The 26202-nt window shown below is 38.0% G+C and overlaps 1 protein-coding gene across 13 annotated transcripts in view; it reads left to right on the forward strand.

Moving 5' to 3' along the window:
* The window catches only part of AGFG1 (ArfGAP with FG repeats 1), a 36601-nt gene that overhangs the window by 9501 nt on the left and 898 nt on the right, over window positions 1–26202 (forward strand). For 2 of the 13 annotated variants that reach the window (XM_038145395.1, XM_038145407.1), the window contains exons 3-14: window positions 10564–10679; window positions 11198–11360; window positions 12375–12531; window positions 18116–18235; window positions 18865–18936; window positions 19919–20128; window positions 20981–21161; window positions 21825–21904; window positions 22195–22287; window positions 23684–23731; window positions 25122–25280; window positions 25882–25973. In XM_038145395.1, the coding sequence (XP_038001323.1) occupies window positions 10564–10679; window positions 11198–11360; window positions 12375–12531; window positions 18116–18235; window positions 18865–18936; window positions 19919–20128; window positions 20981–21161; window positions 21825–21904; window positions 22195–22287; window positions 23684–23731; window positions 25122–25280; window positions 25882–25973 (1491 nt within the window). Of the gene's footprint in view, window positions 1–10563; window positions 10680–11197; window positions 11361–12374; window positions 12532–18115; window positions 18236–18777; window positions 18937–19918; window positions 20129–20980; window positions 21162–21824; window positions 21905–22194; window positions 22288–23683; window positions 23732–25121; window positions 25281–25881; window positions 25974–26202 lie in introns of all 13 variants that reach the window. The other 11 variants (XM_038145396.1, XM_038145399.1, XM_038145401.1 and 8 more) reach the window with 11 other exon arrangements.

Raw genomic sequence — 26202 nt, forward strand, 5'->3', positions numbered from 1 at the left:
TAGACAGAAGTTTTTGAAGCCAACATCATTTGAAATGAGGCTTCTGAAGAGCTTGTTTCATTGGGTAGCTGATCATCATAATGTTATTGCCCAATCCAGACAATCCAGATTCACATGATCAGTATTTCTGAACTGGCTTTGCTTTTGATTTTGCATAAGGCAATATGCAGCCACCTTTTTTTTTTTCCTGTAAGCTCAGAACTTGAAACTGACCGCTGCAGTATTTCCTGAAAGACTGTGCTGTGCCAAAAATAAATACAAAAGTACAGCTTGTAGCTGTATTTCTTCACACTTGGTGTCAGAAAATCTTCTAGTAGTTTTAATACTTAATAAAATAATAATAAATAATTGATTTATAATAATTTAAATACTTAATAAATATCCATATACTTGCATATGTGTGTTAAAGTATATCCATATTGAATGCTTTTGGACAGAGGAAGGAAAGGAAGAAATTGTTATCTAGTGAGTAGTTTGTGGCAGCTTTGAAGGGGACAAGTTCTAGCATGCTGACTTGTTGTTCCTTTTAATAGAAGAAAAAATCTGAGATGAATGTTGGATTGACTCTGTGGGAATACATGGAGCTGTTAAGCCCTGGATGTGGCTATTGCTGACTTCAGGTTGAGGATGAAGTTTGTGTTTTAATAACATGCTGTAGCCTTGAGGATTTAAGAGGCAGATTTTGGCTCTGTTCAAACTAGATAAGGTTCTGCTTCACATTGATTGCATCTGTACCCTGTTTAGTAGAACTATTGATTGTAGGCTAGAGTGTGTTTTATTAGTGTGCTTTTGTGAAGCCCTGTGAGGATAAATCCCATCATTCAGTAAAATGCTGATACTTAACTTTCTTAAAGTTGGTCCATTCATAACTGTCAGGTTGAAGAATGAAAACAGAAGTAGTAATTTCTTTTTCTGCCCTGGTAAACATGTGTTATTTGTTGAAATGACTGTTAGTGGTTGATTCCTCTAGACAGAGCTAGAACAGGGCCTGAACTCTCCCAGACTTTATAAAACACTCTTGATGCCTTAGGTTGGTTGGGCTTTTTAAAACTGCAGAGCATTGCATATGTGTGTGTATGTTTATAGAGCATATATCAGTCAGTATAAAAGTCAGTATTACTGGCTTTTTGCATAGAAAAATTTAATAAAGAATCTTCTGTGGATTCACATAGTATGTTGGAGGCTCTTTCCATAAGATTAGATTGTAAACTTCAGCTTTGCTTTAAGCTGCACAAAGGAAAACGTGTTTGTAGCTCCCTCCCTGTATTTGTTTTAATTTTATTTTTTACTATACCTGCTGTGTCTAGAGAGTGCTATGAGTTTGTTTTCACTGATCTGGAACCTTAAGTGATCCCTTCTCAGCTGGTTAGTGTGGTTGTCCTTCTCATAGCCCTGACTAGTCTGCTAACCATAATGATTTAGTTGATACATAGTTTATTATTGACATTAAAAAAAATTCACAGGCCTCTGCAGCGCTACTCTGTTTCGAAAGTGGAGGTCTTTGCACTTGTAGTACTCTAATTAGAGAATTGCAATGGTTTAAATGAGCTGCCTCCTGAATGAAGATGTCCTTCTGAGTTTAGTTTTAGGTTGTTGATTATTGCTTTAATTCTTAAGTAGAATTGAATGGACACTTGTAAGTGCTGATGGTACATTTAAGCAGTGCTCAAATATTGAACAGAAATTATTATTGTTTTAAACACTGTTAGAAACACTGTTTAAAACCTAGTTAAACATGTTGTTGTACTTCATATTGCAGTAGTCAAATAGGCATTTTGCTTTCTCTTGTTACTACTGGACTTTGGAATACTTATCTGCAGATAAGATAATGTATTGGACAGAGGAAATTCATCTGACAAAAAAACCCCATTTTTTTGCTTAGCTTACTGTTCAGTGTCGGAGGCTCTTGTGTGTATAGGAAGAAAGGAAATTGCCTAAAATAAGGCATTCCAAACATGGAATTGTCCAATGGTGTAATATCAATGGTTATAACAATTGTACAGCAATACATATAAAAAGAAGCTTCACTTTTTTTTGGCCATCTATTGTGTTTGACTTCAATTTTTCTGTAACTTTTAAAATACTTTCATTCCAGCTTTCTTGTTCTAGTCTTTCTCCTACACGGCCAAGGCCTCTGTGATAACCTTTCTTGCTTCCAGATGAGTAGGTCACAGTTGTACAATAGGGGTCTTGTTCTGAATGCAAAGTAAAATAGCAAGAAAACTTCCATGAGATAAAGTAGTTAAGGTGCTGAGTTGTTCTTAAAGGAAGTAATTTTCCACTCTCATTCAAAGGGTATTTATAAGGTCAGTGTATTGTATGAGGTTGAAGTCCTCTAAAAAAACCCAACCACCCAAACCAAACAAAGAAAAAACCACAAAATGCTTCATAATATTTAAAATCAAGACAAAGCAAAGTTTCACCTGGTCAGATAACAATAAGTAGAGAACAAGATTCAGCAATTGTCTTCATGGAATTTAAAAGTTCATGAGAATCCCTTTACAACTGCTACAATCCCTTTACAACTTTTCCCCAGTTGTTGTAAATGACCCTCTTTGTGGCACACATGGGTAAAACATTCAGTTATTGAAAGGCTTCTTCAAAGCAGCTGCTTCAGGGAGAGATTATTCAGAGCAGCTCTTCCTTAGGTGATTCACCATCTTCTTCCCCATATATACACATTCTAAGAAATGTCTTTCTGGCACAGGTAGCTTGAACATTATTTTAAATGAGTTTTTTCTACTTCAAACAGAGCTTTAAATCCTTATACTGTATTAGAAGATACCTATATTTTGGTGTTGCTTACTCATCTGGAGGTATAATCAGCTGACCAGTCTCCAGTTTTGCTTATGTTGGGATTAGGTCACTGCAGTGGGAATGAAGGCATCTTCCAGCTGACATTCCTCAAGTGCCTTCTGAAATCCCTTTGAAGGGTAAAGGCAGTTCTGACTCACTGGGTAGTGTTTTTTGTCTCCTTGCTGTCTTCATGAAGAGCAGTGTGAGGTATTTTTACATTTTCTCGTTAGGAATAACGAGGAGAGAGTGATATGGAGATGTGTCTGTTTGAATACTCATCCTCAAATGATGCTAGCCCTGTTTCGGCCTCTGATTCAGTTGTGCAGTGGTAGTAGGAAGTGAACTTGCTGTTTGAAGAAAGTGGAGGTGGTGCTAATCTCCTGTTGCCATTGTAGCTGTGAATATTTATTCAGAAACTTCTCTCCTAAGATGAAGAATAGTATTATGAGGCAAACCAGTTATAGAGTTAATTTTTCTCCTACCCTCTTGAAAGATGACAGGTATTTTATAACCTTTCCAAACAGCCCATTCTAATATGCATGTGGTTGAAGAAAAAGATCTTGATGGTCTTGGATTTAGAAAAATCTCCGTTACTCTGGGGCAAAGACCATGTTTACCTGAGCTAATGAGTAGAATACATGAAGGTATGCTCAGCTGCTTGGAGTTATTTTAGTAGTGCTGAATTTTGGTTTGGTGCTGATTCTCCTGACTCTCAGTAGCACCTGTGCAAGTCCCTGTTTCCTGCACTCCTGCAGAACTGGCAGCAGTCTGGGCCTGGTTCACAGCTGGTGTTAGGCCAGACCAGAATGCTTCCCTAGAATCTCCTTTAGTGTGGAATGTGGCCTGGTAACCTGGAGTGGAAGGAGCAGTCCTAAGCTGGAGCTGATGAGTGCTGACAGCACGAGCTGTGCAGTCAGGTGTCCTTGGAGTACGTTGCTGGTTCTGCTAATACGGTACAGAGATACTTGAGCTGATTGTGTGTAGAACAATGTCTTTGTTAGCTGGACTTAGTGGCTTCACTCTGCTTATGAAACCACTGTAACTTCTGGACCCAAACTGCCTTTGAAGTCAGTACTCTGGCAGTATAAAATTCTTTTAACCTACAGAGATTAATGAATAATATTGACATCAGAAGTGCAGGATTACTAAACAAAGCTATAACTTGCTTACATAAAGAAACTGTTTCCAAATCTTTCTTCCTGTACGGTGTTATATTTTGGAACATAGTTTTGTTGTGTGGTAATGTGCAGTTCTTTACACTGCCAGCATTATATTTTGTGCATAACTGAGGATATTTTATTGGCAAGGATGGGGAGAAGAAGAAATCTAATTTGGCATTTACCAGCCTCCTGAAAGGTATTATCCTGTTAGAGCTTTTTAAACTACACTGACACGTGTAATCTTCCTATGCAGTGGTATGTCTGGGTCTCCAGAAGTGTTGTAGGTCAAGTAGTGTGCTTTTTCCTAGGTTGAAGTGCAGCTTCTATCAACACAAGGATGTGTCCTGTGAGAGCTTTTCCTTCCTTGCTGCTTGCACCACATACAAGAGCAGGAGGCTTAGTGAGCAAGAACTTAACTTTGCTGGCCTGACTGAATTTTTATTCTTCCTGACTAGCACAACTGTGCTAGCAGGAGTTTCTGAAGTGTGGTGGCTCAATCTGTTGTGTAAGCAGAAGGCCTTTGTCTCTCCTATATCCGCCTTTCCCCACGCACTGGAGATCTCTATCAGTGAAATAGTTATGACATGGCAAAGCTTTATTTGGTAGTTGAAATACATAGCACTGGAATAGAAATAAGTGAAGTCTCAGATTCTCAGTGTTTCTCCAAAATCTAATGGATAGTGCTGATTCTTTTCTTAATTAGCAGTTTTTAGTAGGCCTGTTCTTTCCTGCCTGCCCAACTCTAAAAGCACACAGGAAAAAACCTCAAAACATGTGAACAAAGACCAAGCAAAACAAAAGATAAACTTTGGTGGAAAACAGGTACATGTATTTTTCTTTTAGTCTTTGAGCCCTTCTTGGAACTCCTGAAAGCATGTAATGTTACTGGGGACTGGCTTTTAAACCAGAAACCTTTCTGATTAACTTTGTGGGGTGCCAGATGTGCACTGAATGGGATGTGTTCTTTGTTGCTTTCTGTCAAAACTGAAAACAAAGGTAATTTCTCAAGGTGTAGGACTACAAATGTAAATAATGTATGGAAAACCTAATGTATGGTAAATATAATTACTCTGGGAAAAACAGTTCTCCCTCAGATGGAATAGCTGTGGAGTGCAGATTCAGGGAAACCAACGGTATGAAGAGAAATATAGGTAAAGGCTTTATTATAACATACATTATGCACTTGGCCCATTTTCTCCTTTCAATGATATATTTAAGTTACGGAAACTCACAGTTTCTGCCTTTCTACCTCCTGGGTTTTTATCTAGGTCAGGGTGAGTAGGTTGATGCTGGTTGTGATTCTCTTTCCCTCTTTACTTCATGCTGTACTTGCTGATCTAATTCTGAACGTCCCAGTATCTGGTTGCCAAGTGTTTAATGATATCTCTTGCAGGACTGGAGCTTGTTGGCAGAGGACAGGTAGTATCCTTCCCAAAGCAGTTGTAAAGGGATTCACATGAACTTTTAAATTCCATGAAGACAACTGCTGAATCTTGTTATCTACTTATTGTTATCTGACTAGGTAAAACTTTGCTTTGTCTTGATTTTTGCAGCCCCAGAGTGTGGTAGGGGCAAAACTTGAAAGTATTGCTTCTGTCAAGCCTTCAACAAAAGTAGACTTTCAAATGCTGCATACGCTTAGTCATTCTGACTTCAGTGCTCTCCTTTTTTTTCCCCCTGCTCTGTTGGTGAACCAGTGGGACATGGACTAATTATACTTTTCAGGGACAGTGGACAATGATTATGGATTGTTGGATATGTTCCACTGTTTCTAGGGGCTTCCACATAACTTGAATGTTTACTCTTGGCTCCAGCTTGTCAGGCTCTTTTCTAAGCAGAGCGTTTTGTTTGATAGAGCTGTGGTTATCAAAAGGAGGAGTATAGCAAAGCTTTCAGCAAATAAACAGAGCTTTCGAGCACAGGCTTGTTGGTGCTGCTGTTGCAGAAAGAACAATATTAATATTAAATGGCTGGACCAGAGTATTCCCAAGGAGATGGTGCAATGTAGAAGGATTTCAGAAAGCCATAGAATTTTTAGGCCCAATACCTTAATAGTAGTGTTGTGTAATTGTGTGGTAAGTTGGCATGATGGTTCATATATTATCTGTAAAAGCAAAGGAATGAGTAATTCTGTTAAAATGCGACTGAAGATGTGTCATACAACTTCAGCAGTAGCATTTTCTGAATGAGCTCTGCAAGTGTGATTTTTATATGGAGCTGTTAGAGGGGTGGTTTGAAATACATGCTCCTTGGTATATCAAATTCAAATTTCTCAAAATATAGGTTTTCAAAATTATCTAAAATTGAGAACAATCACTTCCTTGGATTTTTTTCAGGTAGTGAATTTGTGTTAAATAAGAAAAAAAACCTGTGTTTAGTAGAGTAACTGCTTGCTTAAGGCCTGGGTTTGTGCAGGTTTCTGTTTCCTTTAATGCCTTTTTGCAGTTCCTCCCTGCTCCCATTTCCTGCAAGTGATGCCCTGCAAGAGTCAGCACATGCTGTGGATAGCTGTGCTGAATAACTGTGGGAGTAATTGTGCTGTTCAGGTGTCCTGCCTGGGCAGCTGTTGGGCCAGACAGAACATAGCACTGCAGCTTGTCATGAAGTGTTGGCAACTAAAGTTGCCAGTCTGATCTTTCTATAGTTATGCTGGTTTTTGCTGTTGTTGTTGTAATGAATCTTTTGGTATCTGTCCAATTCAGATGGTGAATTAGTGGGGATTAATCAGGGTACCAAAGGTATAATTGCTGAGTAATCTTCCCCCACCATAAACAGCAAGTTGTATGGCATAAATTTCCCTGATATTTATCACAAGAGTAACTTTTGAATAGCTTTGAAACAAAAAATGTGATGACCTGATCAATAAAAATAAAGCAAAAATAAAAATTTCTCACAGCAAACTTCTTTCTTTGCACAAGATTCAGGACTGTTGGTGACTTACTGTAAAATGACCATGGACAAATAACTACTTCAAGAAAACACAATTACATTATGTGAGTTTTGTCTCTGACAGCATATTTTTAAAATTTTATTTTTCAATTTTCATTTCATCCCATGGTATTGCACAGCTCTCTGCCATTTGTGTTTTTTTAGATGGCTGAAAATTTTGTGGTTCACTTGAAGCATAATCAATGCAGTGTTGTGGATCCCTGTCAAGTCAGATGATGGTAGCAGAAGTATAGCTAGACAGAGCACACAGGTCACCAGCAAACAAGAGCAGACAACGAGCCTTTTATTGGGCTCTGAATGCCTGCTTGGAATGGCTGCTGATGTTCAAAGCATTGTGTGCTACTTCAGAAAGAAATATGTGCCTTTCCATGGTTTCTGGTGTGGTTCTAAAACTTCATAAGATACAGCTTTCTAAAGGACTTAAGTCAGAATTGTGTAGGTTGGAAAAAACCTTTAAGATCATCAAGCCCAACTGTAGTAGGAAGACAAAACAGCCTTTTTTTGCCATATGCATGGTCTGAAATGCCCTTATGAGGATGTGATTTACCCTTCGTGTTCCAGTCATGTTGTACACCCACTGAAAATCTTATGGTTTCTTTCCATCATTCCCACTAATCCAAACTACTCTTATCTATTGTGGGTGTCTGTTAAGACTTGTCCATTTTAAAAACATTTAAGAAATTGTACGTCCTCTGATAACGCTTTAGGTTAAGAAACCTAGGTGAAATTTAATTTGCATTCAGTGTGGTAAATGTTTTACACTGCGTTTGTACAGCTCCTGCAGTCAGACTCTGGTACAGTGAGAATGTCTTGCTGAAGTGTGGGTGATTAAGTAGGTTCTTTGGCTTAGTAGTTGTCCATTAGTAAAACTGGTAGTAAAATTGGTTGCCCATTTAGCAAAACTGTTCTCTGTGCTACCAGCAACAGAAGAACACGGAGTGCCTGGCAGTTTGTTTAAATTAATTACAGTAGTGACTTAAGGCATATTTCACTTGTTACTTCCTTTTGTGGTTTGGTATTAAGAAGGAATTAGTTGCTCCAGGAAACACTTTTGGAAGCCTGTTTTCTGAAGGTTTGCAGAAATTGCAGTGCAATGGCAAGAGCTGATGCCTTTAAGAAGCTTGCATCATTTTAAACGAACAGGTGTTTGTTCAGCACAGTCCTCCTCCGTTCCTGTTTGCATATTCATAGAACTGTATCTACTATGGCTCTGTAGCTGGTAATGATCTGAAGTCACACAGCACCTTGTTTTCTGAGTCCTCACAGAAATTGCCTGGAGTGGTCACGATGGCCTGAGACATTGACACAGAGCTGTGGTGGTTTTTTGGTTTGGATTGTTGTTGGGGGTTTTTGTTTCTTTGTTTTGAGGGGTTTTTTTGTTTGATTTTCTTCCCCCCTTACTCTAAATGCTTAGGCACTTCAGAGGGAAGGTGAAACAGAAAACTGGGAGGGAGAAACATGAAAAACTGGGTTGTGGTTTTTTGCTGTGAGTTGATCTTCTCCAGGTTTCAATGGTAGCAGTGACATGGTAATTATGATGAGTTTCTTTGATCTAACTTGTTTTGGATAGCAGGAGAAGGAGAAATAATTGGATGGTCTGGTATGGATGGGGAAGAGGCCCTCCTCTGTCATTTGCTAGCACATCTCAGGCTGGATGCAAACTGATTTTCATGGTAGAGCCAGTGCTGGGTGCAGAATCAAGTAGGGGCTGTTGAAACATTTGTCTTTCTTCTTGTCTGTTATTAAGCACAATTTTTCTTCAGTGTTTCCTGATGTTCTTTCCAATATTGAAGTTGGGGTTGGGAAGGGACTGTGTAGATTTGAACACCACCAACTCCTGCTGCTACAGATTCTGTAAAGAGCCACAAGCAGGACTTCTCTTCCTCCTAGCAATCATATGACTGCTGCTTGTATAGTTATACTCACAAATCTAAGTATGGAAATACTACTGCTGGCTCACTTCAGGCTATTCACTGCAAGTTTAAAGCTACACATGTAAATATTCTGACTTTATATGTTTTGTCACCAAAAAGTAGTGAAAGATTGATACTGTTAAAACAGTATTAACTCTATTAACTGATTCTTGGTATTAATTTTTACTTTAGAGCAGACTTGTGACTTTTTTTGACTAAGTTTATCTTCTAATTTTTATGAAGATGTATTAAACAAATATGTTAAGCTTCATTTTATCTATTACTATACTGTGACTGTTTAATTTTGAGAACTCAAATCAGTGCATTGAACTTGATCCTGTTGTGGAGTACAATTGCAGAATGAATGCAGAGTTGCTGAGTTTGAGATAGTAACTACTGATCTTGGCTCTAAATCAGCAATATAAATACTCATTTAAAAATATCTTTTGATCATTAGATCTGTTTCCTGTTATTGTTTGTCTCTATCCAGTAGATGATGATAATGTTGGTAATAAGGACTGTTAGGTGTTGAATATGCAATTGGACTATTTAGAGCTGAAACATCAAATAGGAAATACGTAGTTAGGATATCGGCCTAATCTCTTTAATGCTGAGCAATCTTTGAAATGACCTATAAGATTTATCATGTTTGCCAAGTAGTTTGGGGAAGATACTGAAGTGGGAGTATCACAACTTCCACCTTGATTTGCCAACTTTCAGAGCAATCAGTTTTGCAGCTCTTGGTTGTTAGAGCCTGAAGGTCACTGTGGACAATGTTGAAAACCTGATGCTTGGAGGGATAGAGGGCATATTTTTAGTAGCCAGGTAGGAGAGATGGTCAGGGCTATTTCAGAAAGGGTGTGGGAAGAAAAGGTATGCATCATAAAAACAAACCTTTTTTGACTCTAATTCCCTGGAAGAAACCTGTTCTAAAAGGGCACTGATTTTTTTGAGGGCAGCTAATGTTTGGTGCTATTGTACGCGTGCATATTCAGGTTACTTGCCGAATAGTCTGGGCTTAAAGGGCTTAAAACATTTCAAGTTAAAACTCCTGTGTCTTGTTTAGTTTTGAGAACACCTTTCCTCTTGTTTTGCTCAGGAATTGAAGCTTGAGCATACTGAGAATTTTGCAAGTGAATAGAATTTTGCTCACTGACAACTACAATTAGAAAATTAAATTGGAGCAAGAGTATTTTACCCCTTATCTCATACCATCACTCAAATATATATATGGTATTGTAGAAACGGCATCATGGTAACAAAGGCTGTTGAAAAAACAGTTCATGTACTCAGAGAGTAATTAAAAGTATAAATACTGAACCTTGGGCTCTTTAAAATGTACCATTGGAGGCTTAAGGCATATGGAATCTGTTGAAACAGTTTTAAGCCCTGAAGTACAGTAAGGGAATGTGTAGAATTAGGTGAAGGAGAAGAATCTTAAAGATTGCAAGTAGCAATCAGGTGCTTTGCATTTCATGAGCACATTCTACAAATAGTTTGTAAAAGGAGTGTTGAATGGTGAAATTGGATGCTAGGATCTGCTTGCCCTGCTGTGACAGGCAGCTTTAGGTATTTACACCAGTACATGGTGCACCAGTCAGTTCTTACAGCAGCTCAGTCTGGAACATAAATTATGCAGCCACACACTTTAATGGTTTAATGTATTAACAATAGTAAACTTATTTAAATTTTGAATTAAGGTATTTTCTCTTATTAATCTGTGTTGTTGTGGTTTTTTTATTAAGGTGTGCAAACAGATTTGGCTAGGCCTATTTGATGATAGATCATCAGCAATTCCAGACTTCAGGGATCCACAGAAAGTAAAGGAATTTCTACAGGAAAAATATGAAAAGAAAAGATGGTAAGACACCTTTACTATTATTAAGATTTCCCCTATGATGAGAAGTGAAGATGGACTGTTTGCTCTCATTTTGAGTGTTCTTTCCTTCTTTGAGTGTGCTCTTCAGACTAGATTACACAGTTCTGTAAAGTGAAATGATTTCTGAACTTTATATGGAGCTCCTTTAGGAAGCAGAGAAGACAAACTAAACAAGTTTCTCAATGTTCATATTGATGGAACAGAAACAGCTTAAGAGGATGTCAACGGGAGTGTAAAGTAACAGTTTTGCAAACTGTTATTTCCCATCCAATTTATTAGTATGGGAAAGACATGCTTTGTATTGAATAAGTGCTAAAAATATTGATGACTTTAAGTTCTAGTCCATTTAAAAAAAATCTGTCATATTTAAAGAATGGGTACTTATGCAAACTATTGATACAGTCTATTGCAGGCAAAGCTGAGATCTGCCAGTTCTAAACTTCAGACTCAAGAACTTCTCATGTGAAACTTGTAAAAACCATTTCTTCTCTTGCATGTAGGTATGTTCCTCCTGAGCAAGCAAAGGTGGTGGCATCAGTCCATGCATCCATATCAGGCTCTTCTGCCAGTAGTACAAGCAGCACACCTGAGGTGAAGCCACTCAAATCTCTCTTGGGGGAAGCTGCACCTGCACTGCACTTAAACAAGGGCACACCTAGCCAAGTGAGTAATGATTGCTGAGGGGCACAGAACTGTTCTGCAGTCCTTGTCACTCTTTCAGTGGCACAAAAATTCTTGCAGTAACAGCTGCTATGATCTGTAGGAACTAATATGATCACTGTATGTCGTGTATTTTACTGAAGTATATACTTGTTTGCAGATCAGGTACTAAATGACGTTTGTTTCTATTGACCAAATTGATTTTTAGGGGTTATTTTCAGTAAATAGTTTTCCATTGTTACAGGATTAATTAATTGTCTTTTGCATAAATACCTCTAAAATTTGGACCTAATGTGTTATATTTTCTTTTTTTTGCATTTACTCTTTGAAAATAAGAAAACAACTGATGTTGTTAACTGTGAGATTAGTAGAGAATATGTGGATGAAAGCATGTCATATTTATTATGGCTTCCTATGCATTCTGAAACTGTCTTAATTGGATTTCGGGGGGCATATGTATGCTGTAATGTAAAGTCAAACAACACTGTGTACTTAGATTTTTGGAGAGAAGACAGTTTGAAAACTGCCATCAGGATACAGGCAATTCTTAAATGGATCTCTTTTAACTCAAACAGTAGAAAATTGCAACTTCAAGCCTTGCTATTAAATTCTTCAATTTTTCTCTCATTATACTGAATTCTAATGATTTTTTTCAGAGTGTAGTGAATAACTATTTTCTGTCTTGTAAAATTAAGTTTTGTTGCTTGTATTTGTACAGTATTTACAGTTTCAAATACAAAATCTGAAGTTGCTAATAATATATTGCTACTTTAGTCTCCTGGGTGCTATTAAACCATGTAAATCTGCAACAGAGTTCCTTTAAGAGCCAGAGTAGTAGCATGAATAGTCTTTGCTCATACTATAGGAGGAGGATGTGTGCTACATACAGCATCTTAAACTTCAGGAATAAATGTCTTGTTAAAGGAATAAGATTAGTCTAGCCTTCTAATGTTTTGTAAATGTCAGTTTGGTAAAATACCACCTTTTTGTACTAGCTAATTGAAATCTTGCTTGTAGTCTCCTGTTGTAGTTCGATCTCAAGGACAGCAGCAACAAGAAAAGAAACAATTTGACCTCCTCAGTGACCTTGGCTCAGATATCTTTGCTGCTGCCCCTCCTCAGTCAACTGCTACAGCGAATTTTGCTAATTTTGCACACTTCAACAGTCATACAGGTAGGTATTTGGACCACTGTATCCCTTTTAATTGTATAAAATGTAGTTTTAATTTTGATGGCTTTTGACTAAACTTCATGATATGTATGTAATCTCTGTGCCTAGGAATGTTGTGTTGTTGAAAGTTTCTTTCTGGTCTTTATTAAGATAGGTTGAAGACATAAAGACTGGCAATTCTGCTTTTGGAAGTGGGGGTTGCTGTAGCTATTCTCTAATAATGTATGATTACACTGTTTCTGCCTATTACTAAACTTTAGGTTCTTTGGAGGAGAGAGTGAGAGGATGAGTAATAAAATGTTGGGAGAAGCTGATATTAGACCTTCAGTTTTCTTTCTGAAAATTATTGGGAAGAACATTCATGAAAAGCAAGCAGATACAGAGACTTTAAAGGAGTTCAAATACATTGATAATAACTGGCAATTTGTCAAAAGAAAAAACCAAGGCTTGCCCAGTTTAAAGAGTGATCTCATCTTTTGTGTGCGTCTGTTTGAAAGCTGAGTACTGCCCATGTGAGCAGTATTCTGTAGTTTCAGGAAGGATAAACAAGCCTTGAGCATATGTATTGACTGAGGAAAGAGGATAGGCCTTGAATTCCTAGAGGATGACTTCAATAAAATATATTGAACTCTCAGGGTTTTTTTTTCCAGCCAAAGACCAAGAGCCATAGAAGTGTATCATAAAGACTAAGTCAATTCTGTAGTCACTGAAGTTTGTTGCTGCTAGCTTGCCTTGTAGTTGTGGGAAAGTACCTTTGCCTGCCTGGTCTGAATGGGCTTTTCATCTTCTTATTCTGAGAGAAACTGTGATGCTGCTAAGCCACTCAGAATAAGAGAAATTTCTTGCAAATCAGTCCTGAAACTGTTAACAGCCAAGATAAAGTATCATAGGCTGGACTTAGAGTTCACACCTGAGGAACTGAGCAAAATATCAAGATTTATCCAAATTAATGTGAAATAAATGTCTGAATTCAGTAACACTGCAACAGCAATTGTTATTCTCTGTGTTCTGTAAAATCCTTTAAATTAAATTTCATGTTAATCATGATTTTGGGGATGTATTTAACTGGGAGAACTTGTACTGGCCAATGCTGTATAGTGTTACTGAAAAGACTGCAGATAGTTAATTCTTTCTAATAATTTCTTTTCAAACTTGTTGCTGAATGATGCTTTATTTATATACCCTTTATTATTCTTAGTGCTTTTTAGGAGATGAAAATTCCATAAAAGCAGTATTTCAATACTGTGTTCTAAATCTAGGTAAAATTCCATTGCATCTCTGCTGGGTAATTTTTGGAAGGATAGAAAGCTATAGGAACACTCCAGAAAAAATAAAATCTGAGGAGAGAGTCTGTTAATTTCTGGTCACAAACTAACCATTGTGGTCATTCCCATGACTTCTTAACATAAGTTTTAGAGCCCCAAGCAGTATCAAGGCTAGTAAATCAGTTTCTAAAAGACAGAAACCTGATTCTGAGTGTGTGATAGCTGAACATGTATTGCAGACTTGTTACCTGAGGGTGTTTTCTGACTTGCTGTAGTAAAATGCTTGTAAGGCTTATCATGTGTGCAGTGAGTGCAGGGTAGTGTTAGTGAAATGAATAACAAAATGTTGCAGATTCTTCCTTTGGAACACAAGGAGGGTTGATTAGTCTGCCAGCTTTGGTGAAAATGAGTTTGAAATGCTCATTAAGGAGCTGTATAAACATCTAATTTTTGTTAGTAATTACACACTGCTAAGGAGGATGGGAGAATTTGCACTTAGTCCAACACTACTTTCTCGAAGTTTACAGTCTGGTCTTCTTGTTTTAGGGCTTGGTTTTAGCTATGTGTATAAGGGATGGAGTTCTTTCCCTTCCTGTACACAACACCAACTAAATGACTGAAGAGACCGGCGGACTTAAGATCCTTCAGTATAAGTTACTGAGTGCAGCAGCTGATAGGAAAATATTAACAAACTTGTGCTGTAATCTGTGAAGTGTAGGTGTAAATCTTGAAAATCATGCAAGAATTGCAATTTCTGATATGTTTCTGCTTTCCAAGTTCTTTAAAGTATTAAGCTAGTTCAGGGTATTGTTGCTTATTGAAGGGGAAACATACTGACCTTATGTTTGCTGTTGGTATTTAATTTACAAAGTTCTGTAATTTCTGCAAAATCGAGATTTTGCAGATGATACATGACTGATTTGTCTGTAGTTTATAGACTGGTAATTGCAACACGGATCAAAATTTTTTGGCGTGTAAATTTCTTAAAAACTGATGGAATAGATGACCTGTACAAAAGATTTTACAAAGGTGTAGTGACACAGCACAACTCTATTACAGATAACATGGGAGAAGAGGCTTTATCTAGAAAAAACAAAATAGTATAAGAGTTGTTTTGTAGTGTTTTTTTTTACTTTAGATATATGTAGATTTTATTTTAGTTTTTTTCTGTTTTGCAATGTTTCATGCCTTTATTGCATATGAGGTAGTACAAACCTCACAGAAGAAACTGCAGAGATTGTAGGAGCAACTGGCTTTGCCATGACTGTGTTGTCATCCCTAGCTGTAGCCAACTGGCTTTTGTACTGCCTTGTTGGTCTGCAGTGTCAAGAGCAGCTGTGAATCCATGGCAATCTCCAACCCCCTGCAGTTCCTGAACTTAGGATTGTTCTTGGGTTTTTGTGTGGAAAACTGAATTTTGGAATTGGCAATTTACATATTGTCCAGGTGCAGGAGAGTACAAGTCTCACCTGGTCTTTACTTTTGTATTACATTTACAAAGGTTGAAATTTTACTGCATAAAATAAAAGAAGATTAATATCAGAATGCTCTGCTGAAGAGGCTTTACAGCAGTACTGTTTGAACATGGGCTCACTTGAAGGTCATCCTTTCTGTGTCAGCTGATACAGTAAAATGAAGTGTTTTCTAATGTAATACACTCCAGTTTTTGATTTGGACCCAAAAGATATTTCATTTAAGATTCTTGACATAGTTTTCTGTTTGTGTGAGTGGTTAAAATGAATAATCTTGCTCTTATTCTAGAAGTGACATTTGTGTACTTAATCCTCTTTGGTCAACTAAGCATCAGTCTCTTGCCTGTCCAATTGATGCATTAGGGTGAAAGTATCACTTTCATTTTTAAAGTAAATTCTTAATCTATTAATATTTAAAAAACTACTGTTTTAAAAACCAAAACAGCTCAAATTTTGGGATTTGGAGTCTGTAAAAAGCCATTTGAACCAATACAGAGAATATCATAGAAGTAATTTTTCGTCTGTTTGTGCCAACTTTTTACACACTTCAAAGGTAAAAATAACTTCCCCAAGATCTTGCTTTAACTTTGATATTTTTTTTCTCCTTGCTGACTCTCGTGCTGTGGTGGGTTCCAGCTGCCCACAGGGCTGTGTGTTCACTCTCCCATCAGCAGGGTTGGGGAAGACATGAAAAAGCTGCTGAGTCAAGAGAAAGTAACTGGGCAAACCAGACTTGACTTACTTTGTTGACACTCAATAATAGAGTAGGATAGTAAAAAAATAAAACCAAACCCACCTTCATCCCTTCTTGTGAGGTGTAGTTTCACTCCTGACCATTTTAGCTCCTCCCTATGAGGGGGCTGGGGAATGGGCATTGCAGTTAAGTAGTAAGATTTTTGTCTCTGGTGCTACTTCTTCCTCATACTGTTCCCCTGCTCCAGTGTGGGGCCCCTCCCCTGCAGTAGGATATGGTGCTTCTCAAACTTCTTGGAACGTGAGCCCTTGCCATGGGAGTCAGTTCTTGTAGAACTGCTCCAGCATGGGTCCTTTCTGTGGGGTGCTGTCCTTCAGGCAGGGTCACAGCTCCTACCAGAGCTCCTGCTCCAGCAGCAGCTTTCCATGAGCTCCAGCCTCCTCATGCCCTCCCTACCTGCTCTGGCATGGCTCCTCCACAGGCTGCAGTGTGAATTTCTTACACCATGGTCCTTCATGGGCTGCAGTGGCACAGCCTTCCTTACCATGGTCTTCTCCATGGGCCTGGAGCATGTCCTTCCCTCCCTCTTAGCTGACCTTGGTATCTGCGGTATTTTCTCTTGCATTTTCCTCACTCCTCTCTGCCACAGCTGCTGCACACTGGTTTTTAACCTTTTTAAACACAGTGCCCCAGCCAGCACTGCTGGAATCCTTAGCTTTGGGCAGTGGTGGAGCAGTCTTGGAGCTGCAGCAGCAGCTGTGCAGCAATGGGGGCAGCTTCTGTTCACTTCTCACAGGGACCACCCTGGCTGCTCCCTGCTGCCAAAACCATGCTCTGTAACTTAATGCTTATGCACATGGTTTATTAAATGTGGTGTCAAGTCCAGCCAAACCTCACCCTCTCCCAGGGTACTCTGGAAAGGAAAATGCAGGCACTTTGCTGCTAATTTGTATTAGCAGCATTGTGGAGTTCAGTAGTTTGTATTAAAATGTCCTTTCAGTTTATAAGTCTGTAGTACAGATGTTTTTGAATAGAAATTAATTGAAATAATACAACTTTTAATTAGCACTATCAGATTATTAAGTTACAGTACTTCAGCAATCAGCATAGTTTATTCTCTTTGTATATACCTAATCTGCAAAATCTCTCCAGAATAAACAAATTCTAACCTAAAAATATAATGTATTGCCATCTGTTATTCCAGAAGGTGTTGTGTGAGCTTTCTTTAGATAGTAATTCAAGTTATCTTTATAAAAAGGTTTGGTTTGCATTTGATTAAAAACATTTTTTCCTTTCTTGCTTATAATAGAGTTTAAGGGCTTCTGTGGAGCCTACAAGTTAGGCGTGCAATTCCTGTTGAGTCTATAGATGCTTGAGTGTCCAGCAGGTCAAAATGAGATTAGTGTTCTGTTTTCTACTATAGTATGGCACGAAAGGAAGGCAAAAACTGAAATTCTGTTTGAAATTTCCTTGGATTTAATTTTGTGGATACACTATGAGTGCTATCTTCTTGCCATTGGCATTGATTTTCCATATTTCTGTACTCTGATTTAGAGTAGATTTTCCATATTTCTTGCCATTGGTATAGATTTTCCATATTTCTATACTCTGATTCAGTCTTTTTTTAAAGACTGAATTTTCCAGTTAAATGAGTTTATAAACCTAGCCAAAACTATTCAAGCTGTGCCAACCAAAATTCACCTGAGGAAGAAGCACTTGGTGTATGAGGAATTTGAATTGCCAATATGTTACAAGAATACTTTCTGATTTTTATGCACAAAGAAATGTTCAGTTAGCCCACAAGTTCTAGTTTTGGAAACTAGGTGTTCTGTACTTCATGGCTGTTTTTTCCTGAGCAGCCAGCGCTTAGGGTTAAGCTGGAATGGATTCCATCGGGTCATGCAGTTGTGAGTAGCAGCTTTTTGGGAAGGACAGGAGCAGCATTAGCTGATAGAGCTCTGTGAAGGTGACTTGTGAGAGCTTGTTCAAAGACAATTTTCAGTTGTAGAATAACGTGTAATTTTCTTCATGTCAAAACAGCACATGGTAGGACATAACCCTTGAAGGCTGTCATGACCATGAATTCAGTTAATACATCTGTTTTTGTGTTTATTTCCCATATCCATTAACATGTTTTGTTCCTTTGCGATTTACAGCGCAGAACTCTGCCAATGCAGGTTTTGCAAACTTTGATGCATTTGGACAGTCTAGTGGCTCGAGTAATTTTGGAGGTTTCCCCACAGCAAGTCAGTCTCCTTTTCAGCCCCAAAATACAGGTAGAAGTCCTAGCACTTTTGATTAATCCTTAATTGAAATAATCCTTACCTTTATGTTGAAAGGTACCGAAGTTGAGTTTTTCTTGCATCTGCCTGCTGTAATGTGATCAAGCCATCTGAAGCTCTGGGGAAACTCAAAATGAATTCCTTGTGTTTGGTGTTGATTTTTTTTTTCCCCTAATGCTACTCAGAAGTCTGATTTATGGCACTGTGTTTGTTAGCTCTACACCTGAAATAACTATGAAAAGAATAAACTCTACTGCTTTTAGTAAGTATTGAATTGACACTGTCTTCTAAGAGAAGCACTTCAGTAGATCCAAAAGGATGTCACAGTACCAAACAAGTGTGTGTCTATGCATATGTATAGCATATGCACACACTTCAGTATGTTTGACTTCATGTGTAGAGCCTATTGCTAAGATTTATTTTGCTTTCCTTTAATTTGATCACGCTTTAGAACTTCTGCTTGAGTTTACACTTGCTGTTTGTCTAGATCTTTGGCTGACTGACTTTCTTTTCCTTTTTTTTTTCTTTCTTTTGAGTGTGGTGTTGTTTTAAACTTTTTTTTCAAATTTTCTTTCTCCCTTCTTATGTTAACTTTAACCCACACACAATTTCTGGCTGTCCAGCGTTCAGAACGCTTTCATCTAGCTGCAGTTTTGGTGAATTTACTTCAGCTTTTCCTCTCCAGGCTGTACACAGTAAGTTCCACGCAGTGGAAAACTCAGCTTGCTTCATTTTATGCCATTGTAGTATAGCACTTCCATTCCTACTGTTGCATATGTTTCAACTTGTTGCTTATGCTTTTAGAAAGTTATGTTTCTGTTTTAGAAAGTTCTGTAGTATGAGTGGAATCATCGACCAACTTATAAAATGTATAAAATGTTATAAAATGTGATATACACTTAATGGAACAACTCACTTAAATTTAAGTATGTGACCTGCCTAAATTAAATTGTCTGGACAATGAAGAGATGGAAGCTCATGGTGTCATACTTGATCTGAAGTTCAGTTGTGTGGACTCATATGAAATTTCTAAAATTGATTGATGTATCTGACTTCAGTGGAGATTTGTTATGAAAGAGCTGTGTTGTGTCTTCCCCCTAACCTATTTCCTGATTGGATGCAGTCTAAAACTCTTGAGAGCAGAGAACCAAACTCTCTAAACCTGGGCATGAAATCATATAACTTGTGGATTTCCAGGCACTTTTTTTTTTGCTTAGGATTATAGCTGACATCTGAAATGACTAAACATTGAACCACTGAGTAAATGTAAAGAGTAGCTATTTGTTAGCCACATATGGAAGGGAAATGAAGCTTCTGAATTTAGAATATTTAAGATTAATACAAATAAATATTTTTTCCAGGAAGCTCTTATTATTGAAATTACTTTTAACAATGAAAAATAGCATATAGTTTTCAGGATTAAATTATGACTGAGATTTAAAGTGTTGAAGTTTGGAATGTTTATCCCTGATGTGCAGTCAAAACACTGTTATAATTTTTTTCTGATGGCCCACTGAACTTTGAAGGAAATGGGAAAGAGCATTAAATGGGTAGGATGGGGCAGGCAAACACATTGCCTCACATGAGCACAAAGGGAGGGTTATTGTGCCATCAGTTACAGTTGGAGAGACTTTCAAACTTTGGAGCATTGATCATGTTTAACTTAATTTGTTACAGGTGGAAGTGCTGGATCAGTGAATGCTAATTTTGCTCACTTTGATAACTTCCCCAAATCCTCCAGTGCTGATTTTGGATCCTTCAATGCTTCTCAGAGCAACGCCACAGCAACTGCAGCCAGTAAAGCTGCAGTGAATAAACTGAATCTTCAGTCAGCTGACAAATATGCAGCTCTTGCTAATTTAGATAATATCTTCAGTGCAGGGCAAGGTATTAAACTTTATTGTTTGCCATGGTTATTCTATATGTGTATAGTTACCACAAGGATGGCTGTGCTTGTCAAAGTAATGTAACAGTATATCAAAATTTCCCTTCTCTAAGTGATCAGCAGAATTTTGTGTCAATGTACCCTTAAATGTCCAAGATATGAGTTTTAAGACATCATTCCAAAAGGATGTCATTAGAAGACTGCTTTTTGGGAACCTATTTCCCATCAAGATGAATAATTCAAAATTAAAATATCTAAATAATCATTACTTCAATAATGAAAACACACAAAAATACAAATATATATTTTATACTTGTACTTCAACCTATAGTGGATGCTCTGGAATGGAGAGCTGCAGTTGTTGCAAAGAGCTACCAGAGCAGCTTTCTTGCCTCTCTGCCACAAAAACAGTTGGCTTTAGTTTTTCATCAAATAGTAGTAGTGATATTTGGATTTAGTTGATAGTAAATTGAGGAGAAAAAGTTAGTTATTCTGGTACTCAAATGTAGTTCTTCTGGAATGGTGTGTTAAAACTTAGGTTCATTTGTTCTCCAGAGGTTCATTCTGAAATGGATTATTTGAGGTTAGGTATTCTGTTTGTTTTCTAGTTGAAGATGAATGGATTATTTTTCTAGGAAAACAAAAGCTTTTTGGGGCTGCAGAGTACCTAGAGAGGCAGGACATTTTTTTTGCTAACAGCTAATGGCTTGTTAGATACCTTTTCCTCTATGTCCTAGTGCATATTTAATTTTTAAGTCTGCAACCATCTGTGAATTTTCATTTAGTTCTCAATGTTAGCCGGGCAGAAAGTGAAACCATCTTCAGTATGCTTAATCTGCTTGCTTTTTTTCTAGGTGGGAGTGAGCAGGGAAGTGGCTTCAGCACAGCAGTGTCCTCAGCAGGCCCTGCCTTGTCAGCCCCCAACCAGTCAAGTGCATCTTCGGACAAGTACGCGGCGCTGGCGGAGCTGGACAGCGTGTTCAGCTCCACGGCCACCTCCAGCAACGCCTACACTGCCACCAGTAATGTCAGCAGGTACGCTGCTCGCTCCCCACCCTGCCTGCAGCAGCACACAACGGCTGGAAGTCGTTTTTCAAATCTGGTGTTCTTACTGAAATGGGGAAGCATTGAGTGAGTTTAAGGTAGTGCTGGAACTGCACCTCTTGTTTTCAATGATGGCAGTACTGAGGGATAGCATACTCCAGGAATACTGTCAGCAGAATGTTCTCTGCACCTTTCTAGTCAAGAGATACTAAACCTGTGAGATGGTAGCACTTTGCTCTGCAGAGTACTTGCATGCATACTCAAAATCAGAGGATCATCCCTGAAAAAAGAATTCAGATATTTTTAATGTAAATGATGCCACCCATTTCTTTTCTGGATCACTGAAGTAACAAATACCAAATGCCTGTTAGAGGCTTGGCATTGCAAGTGCCCCTAAGGCTTCTGCTAAGCAACCTTTATGCTGTTGGCCTTAGCTCTATATTCCTTCTCCTGCTGTTGGTGGAGATGACTTTCTGTTGCTCAGCACTAGTGGGAGTGTCTGACCCTGGCATCAGGGAGGTCCTTTGCAGTCTGCAAACTGCACATAAGTTTTTATCCCCTTTCTTTTACATGCCAGCAGTAACTGTAAATTGTATTTAATTATTAAACAAACAATTCTGACTTCACGGAATGAATTGTATAAATTATTTCCAGCAATGCTTTTGGAACAGTACCTGTAGCTGCTACTGCACAGACACAGCCTGCATCTTCAAGCGTGCCTGCTCCATTTGGAGGTATGGAAGTGTTACTAACACCCTTTGGGGACTGTAAGCAAGCAATCTACTAATTTTTACTTGATAATGCTCTACTTTGATACCACTACTACTGAAGCTAATAAAGGTACTATTAACAAAAAAGTACTTCTGTCAAAATAACTATATTCTAAATATATCTTATACATTCCTGATTTTTGGCCTAATTTAACGTATTTATGTGTCTTTGTATAAAGGCTGTATAGATTTCATGTGAGTGAGATTTGCCATTAGAGAAACGCTTACTTAGTGAAATGTCTTTAATTTTTCAGCAACACCTTCCACAAATCCATTTGTAGCTGCCCCTGTTGCCCCAGTGGCACCCTCAACAAATCCATTCCAGACCAATAGCCGAGGAGCAACAGGTTAGGAAAAAATACACTGAGTGTTTGAGAAACGTTCTTTAAAGAATTGCATTGATTCTTTTTTTCCTGTATCTGTGTAATATGTTTCTTAAAGATTTTCTGCATTATCTGTCCCTAATCTGTTTGACATGTTGTGTGTTTGCTCAGTGCTGAGGTGCAATTCTAGGATTTCAAATGGTGGTGATGAAAAATGTCGAAATAATCTGTTTGAGCTCTACCTGTTTGTAGTGTATGTATCACCAGCTGGCTTCCTTCCAAGACTGTAACCTTGGCTTTAGAGCATGCTTTATAGAAGGTAGCCCTGAAATCAGGGATCTTGAAAGCCCTTCATTTTAATTTCTTTCTTTATTTCGAACTGTTGAAAGCTCTCAAAACCAAAGAGCTGGAGCCAGAACAATCCCAAGGCTCTTAGGATGCTAGCTCCTCACCAGTCCACTTAATTAGTTCATTAGTGTCTCTTTTTTAAAGCATATGTTTAATCTTTATACTAATTTTTAATATTAATTTTCTGTGGGATGATTCTAAAGAATCATAATTCCATGGGCAAAACTTAATCACTTCTTAAGAAAGCAAACTTTTACCTCTTTAAAACTATGAACTTGGATTAGATGGCTGCTAGGTTACACTGATTTTCCTCTCCAGAGCAACTGCTAAATTTTGACACTGTTAGCTGGACTTCAACAGATTAAAATCTGCTGATGTGTGCATTTTGACATTTGAGTTGGGGTTTACTCAATGATTTAGGTAGGCTGAGTTAAAAACTGATTTGATAAATTTGTCTCCTCTGCTGAAATTATTTCTGTTTTCAGTCCCTTTGGAGATATTATGCAGCTAAATTTGGCTGCATAATATAATTAAATATCTAACAATACTAAATTTGTTAGCTATTGTTAGATATTTAATCCCAAAATACTTTTTCTTTATTTTAATCCCATTCCTAAATGGGCTAGTTTGGATCATCGCTAAGAATTTTTAGCCTCTTTAGATGAATTTCTTTGGGTATGGCACCTCTATCCTTCCACCTTCTGTACAGCTGTCCCTGGCTTGCTGAGGTTCCAAGCCTTTGGCAGCATCCTGGTGTTCCACACTAGGGGACAGAGATACTGTCTATAAGTAAAGATAATGTTCAGCCCCTTTCAGTGTAAGGTGTAAAGTCATGGCTTGTCTGTGTTCTTCCTGCATGAACTTTGCTATTGAGTACGTGGGAGATCTGTTCCATAGAGCTTATTTCTGATGGTTTTCTAACACTAATCTATTGCTGGTTGTGCTATTGATGAACTGTTTGGTACATATATGTGTATATATTTCTCTCTCTATATATATAAAACTAAGAAATGACTGTTCAAGAGTGTATAAATGATTTGACATTGTCTGGTCTCTTTGTGGCTTCCATAAGGCCTCTCGGGAGCAATGCACTCTCACATATTTCCTCAGGCTCATTTTGGTAGGTGGCCACATTTGGTATCAAGTTTCTTGTGGCTAATTGTTCTTGCTTGTAAAAGCTTATTGACAGCTATCTGGTTCTCTGCACAAAGAATTGTGGAAGACTTCTTTAAAATGGAGTGGGCGTGGGTATTTGGCAACTGGGCAGAGGGAGAGAAGAGCATACATAGACATCCTGTCAAGCAACCAAAACAAAACCATTATTGGTATCATCCATGGTCGCCATATAGTGCTTATGAATGGCTGTTGAAGTTTCTGCCAACAGTAGTTTGATGCCTTTTGGGATATCTGAAGTCCCCTGCTGAGTTTGTTGTGCTTCTTTTTGCTGTTTTAGCCAAGTTTGCTGTGGAGTAGCTCCTCTGCTCACTGTAACTTGAGAACAGTGTTAGTACATTAGTTTTGCGTGCACTTGTCTACATTTTGTCTGTATAATGTCTTGCCCTTGAACACTTTTGGGGTAAATACTTCAACTGATAACTAAGCTATATTCATTAAATTTATTTTATTAGCTTTTTTAAACAGTTGAGCTTTCATAAAATGTAGCTTGTAACATTTCAAAAGAGAAGTCCTGTTTAACTAGCATAGAATACCTGGTGTCTGTATTTGTACCAAAAATCTTCCTATGCACTTCTCTTTTCAAGAATAACTCCCAAAAGCCTGAATAATGGTTTTGTTACTATACTTTTGCACCTCATGTGCTCCTGTTTATTTGCTGAAGACATGGGGAAATGCTTATGAGCTGTATGTTCTTTACTTGAAATATTCAGCAGAGAATCAGATGAAAAGTTTTGGGCTCTTTTTGTTTTAAGTTCTACCTCCACAGTAAGAGGGTTTGCAACAGGAACTTTGTGTGCAAATAATGTGCATGGTGAGAATCTCCTTAAAGACATGAAAGATGGGATGATAAAAGGGGATGCATGTATCCCTTTGTTTTGTTTTGTTGTTTTTTTTTAATTTATAACCTCCTGTAGTGCAGCTTGAAGTAGGAAAATCCTTTCATGCTTTTCTCAGAAGGAGAAAAACAGAGGGGCCTAGGCTGCCTGAACCTGCTTGCTTCTTATGTGTACAGACTTCTACCAGAAAAACTGTGGGGGAAATACATGATAACAGTGAGAACAAAAAATAATTTCCTCTTCAGAAAGTATATCTGAATGGGCTGGATCTACTAAATTTTAAATAACGCCATTCATTTTTAAAGTGTAAAGGCAAATTATGCACCCTGTTGGTGATGATGGAAGGAAACAAATCAGTTCGGTGGCTGTGGAAGTTGAACCAAACTTTTGTCCAGTCACAGAGGGCATTAGAAGACTTTTAACATGGCCTTATAGTAATTTGTTTCATGAAAGAAATGATTTCTTACAAATAATTGCATGTTATTTTTTGCCTACCAGCAGCAACATTTGGTACTGCATCCATGAGCATGCCGGCAGGATTTGGAACTCCTGCCTCCTACAGTCTTCCTACTAGTTATAGTGGCAACTTCCAGCAGCCCACGTTCCCAACCCAGGCAGCTTTCCCTCAACAGACTGCTTTTGCTCAGCAGCCAAATGGTAGGTCTGCATGTTTTAGATAACCTTGTGTAAATCAGAAACATGGAGAAAATGGTCTAAGTTGACAATAACAGGAGGATATTTATTTCTGCATGAACTTGATAGTAATGTTGATGAAGGGTTCCCACACTGTTCTGGCTCTGTAGATGAGCCTTCTGACTTGGCTGTGTGCAATTGTGTAATTACCAAATTGAAATTTTACCAAAATCTCATACTAAAATGGTAAGTATTCCCAGGCTTAAAGGGGTTTTAGGCAAGAAGGGCTGTTTGGGGATGTCTGCAACACACTATTACACTTTCTCTAACTTTATAGAACACAGGCAAGAGAAAATTGGAAAGTATTTTCTCCCTGAATTTATATGATATAACATTGAAAAAAGTACATATGTAGAAATTGGAGATTGAGGAGTTGTGTACAGTTGAAAACAAGCAAAAAACTCAGCCACAGTGTTTTACACTTACGTTCCTGATCAGGTTTAAGTAGTATCAGTCTTGCTGATTCTGCAGTTCAAACTTACACTTAATTTTGGCTGGGAGCTGCAGCAAAGAAGTCTTTACCAGTGTTTACTAGTATTAATACTCTTTTCCTTTTTTTTCCAAGGAGCAGGTTTTGCTACATTTGGGCAAGCGAAGCCTGTAGTTACTCCTTTTGGACAAGTTGCAGCTGTTGGAGTATCTAGTAACCCTTTTATGGTGAGTTGTTGCATGTCAATGACTTCTGAATTTCGAAAGAAGAATAGTCTGTAACACTTAATTTAGAGATACACAAAGATTAGGGGGTTTTCTTGCTTTTAATAAGGGAAGGAAGCATATGACTCTCCTAACTGCAGCTCACTATTTGGATTATATGCCATTTGTAAGGATGTTCAAATCAAAGCAGAGGTACTTTCATACATATTCCCAGAGTAGTGTAATTCCAGAG

The sequence above is a fragment of the Motacilla alba genome, chromosome 9 (assembly GCF_015832195.1).
Source record: "Motacilla alba alba isolate MOTALB_02 chromosome 9, Motacilla_alba_V1.0_pri, whole genome shotgun sequence".
NCBI classification, from domain to species: Eukaryota; Metazoa; Chordata; class Aves; order Passeriformes; family Motacillidae; genus Motacilla; species Motacilla alba.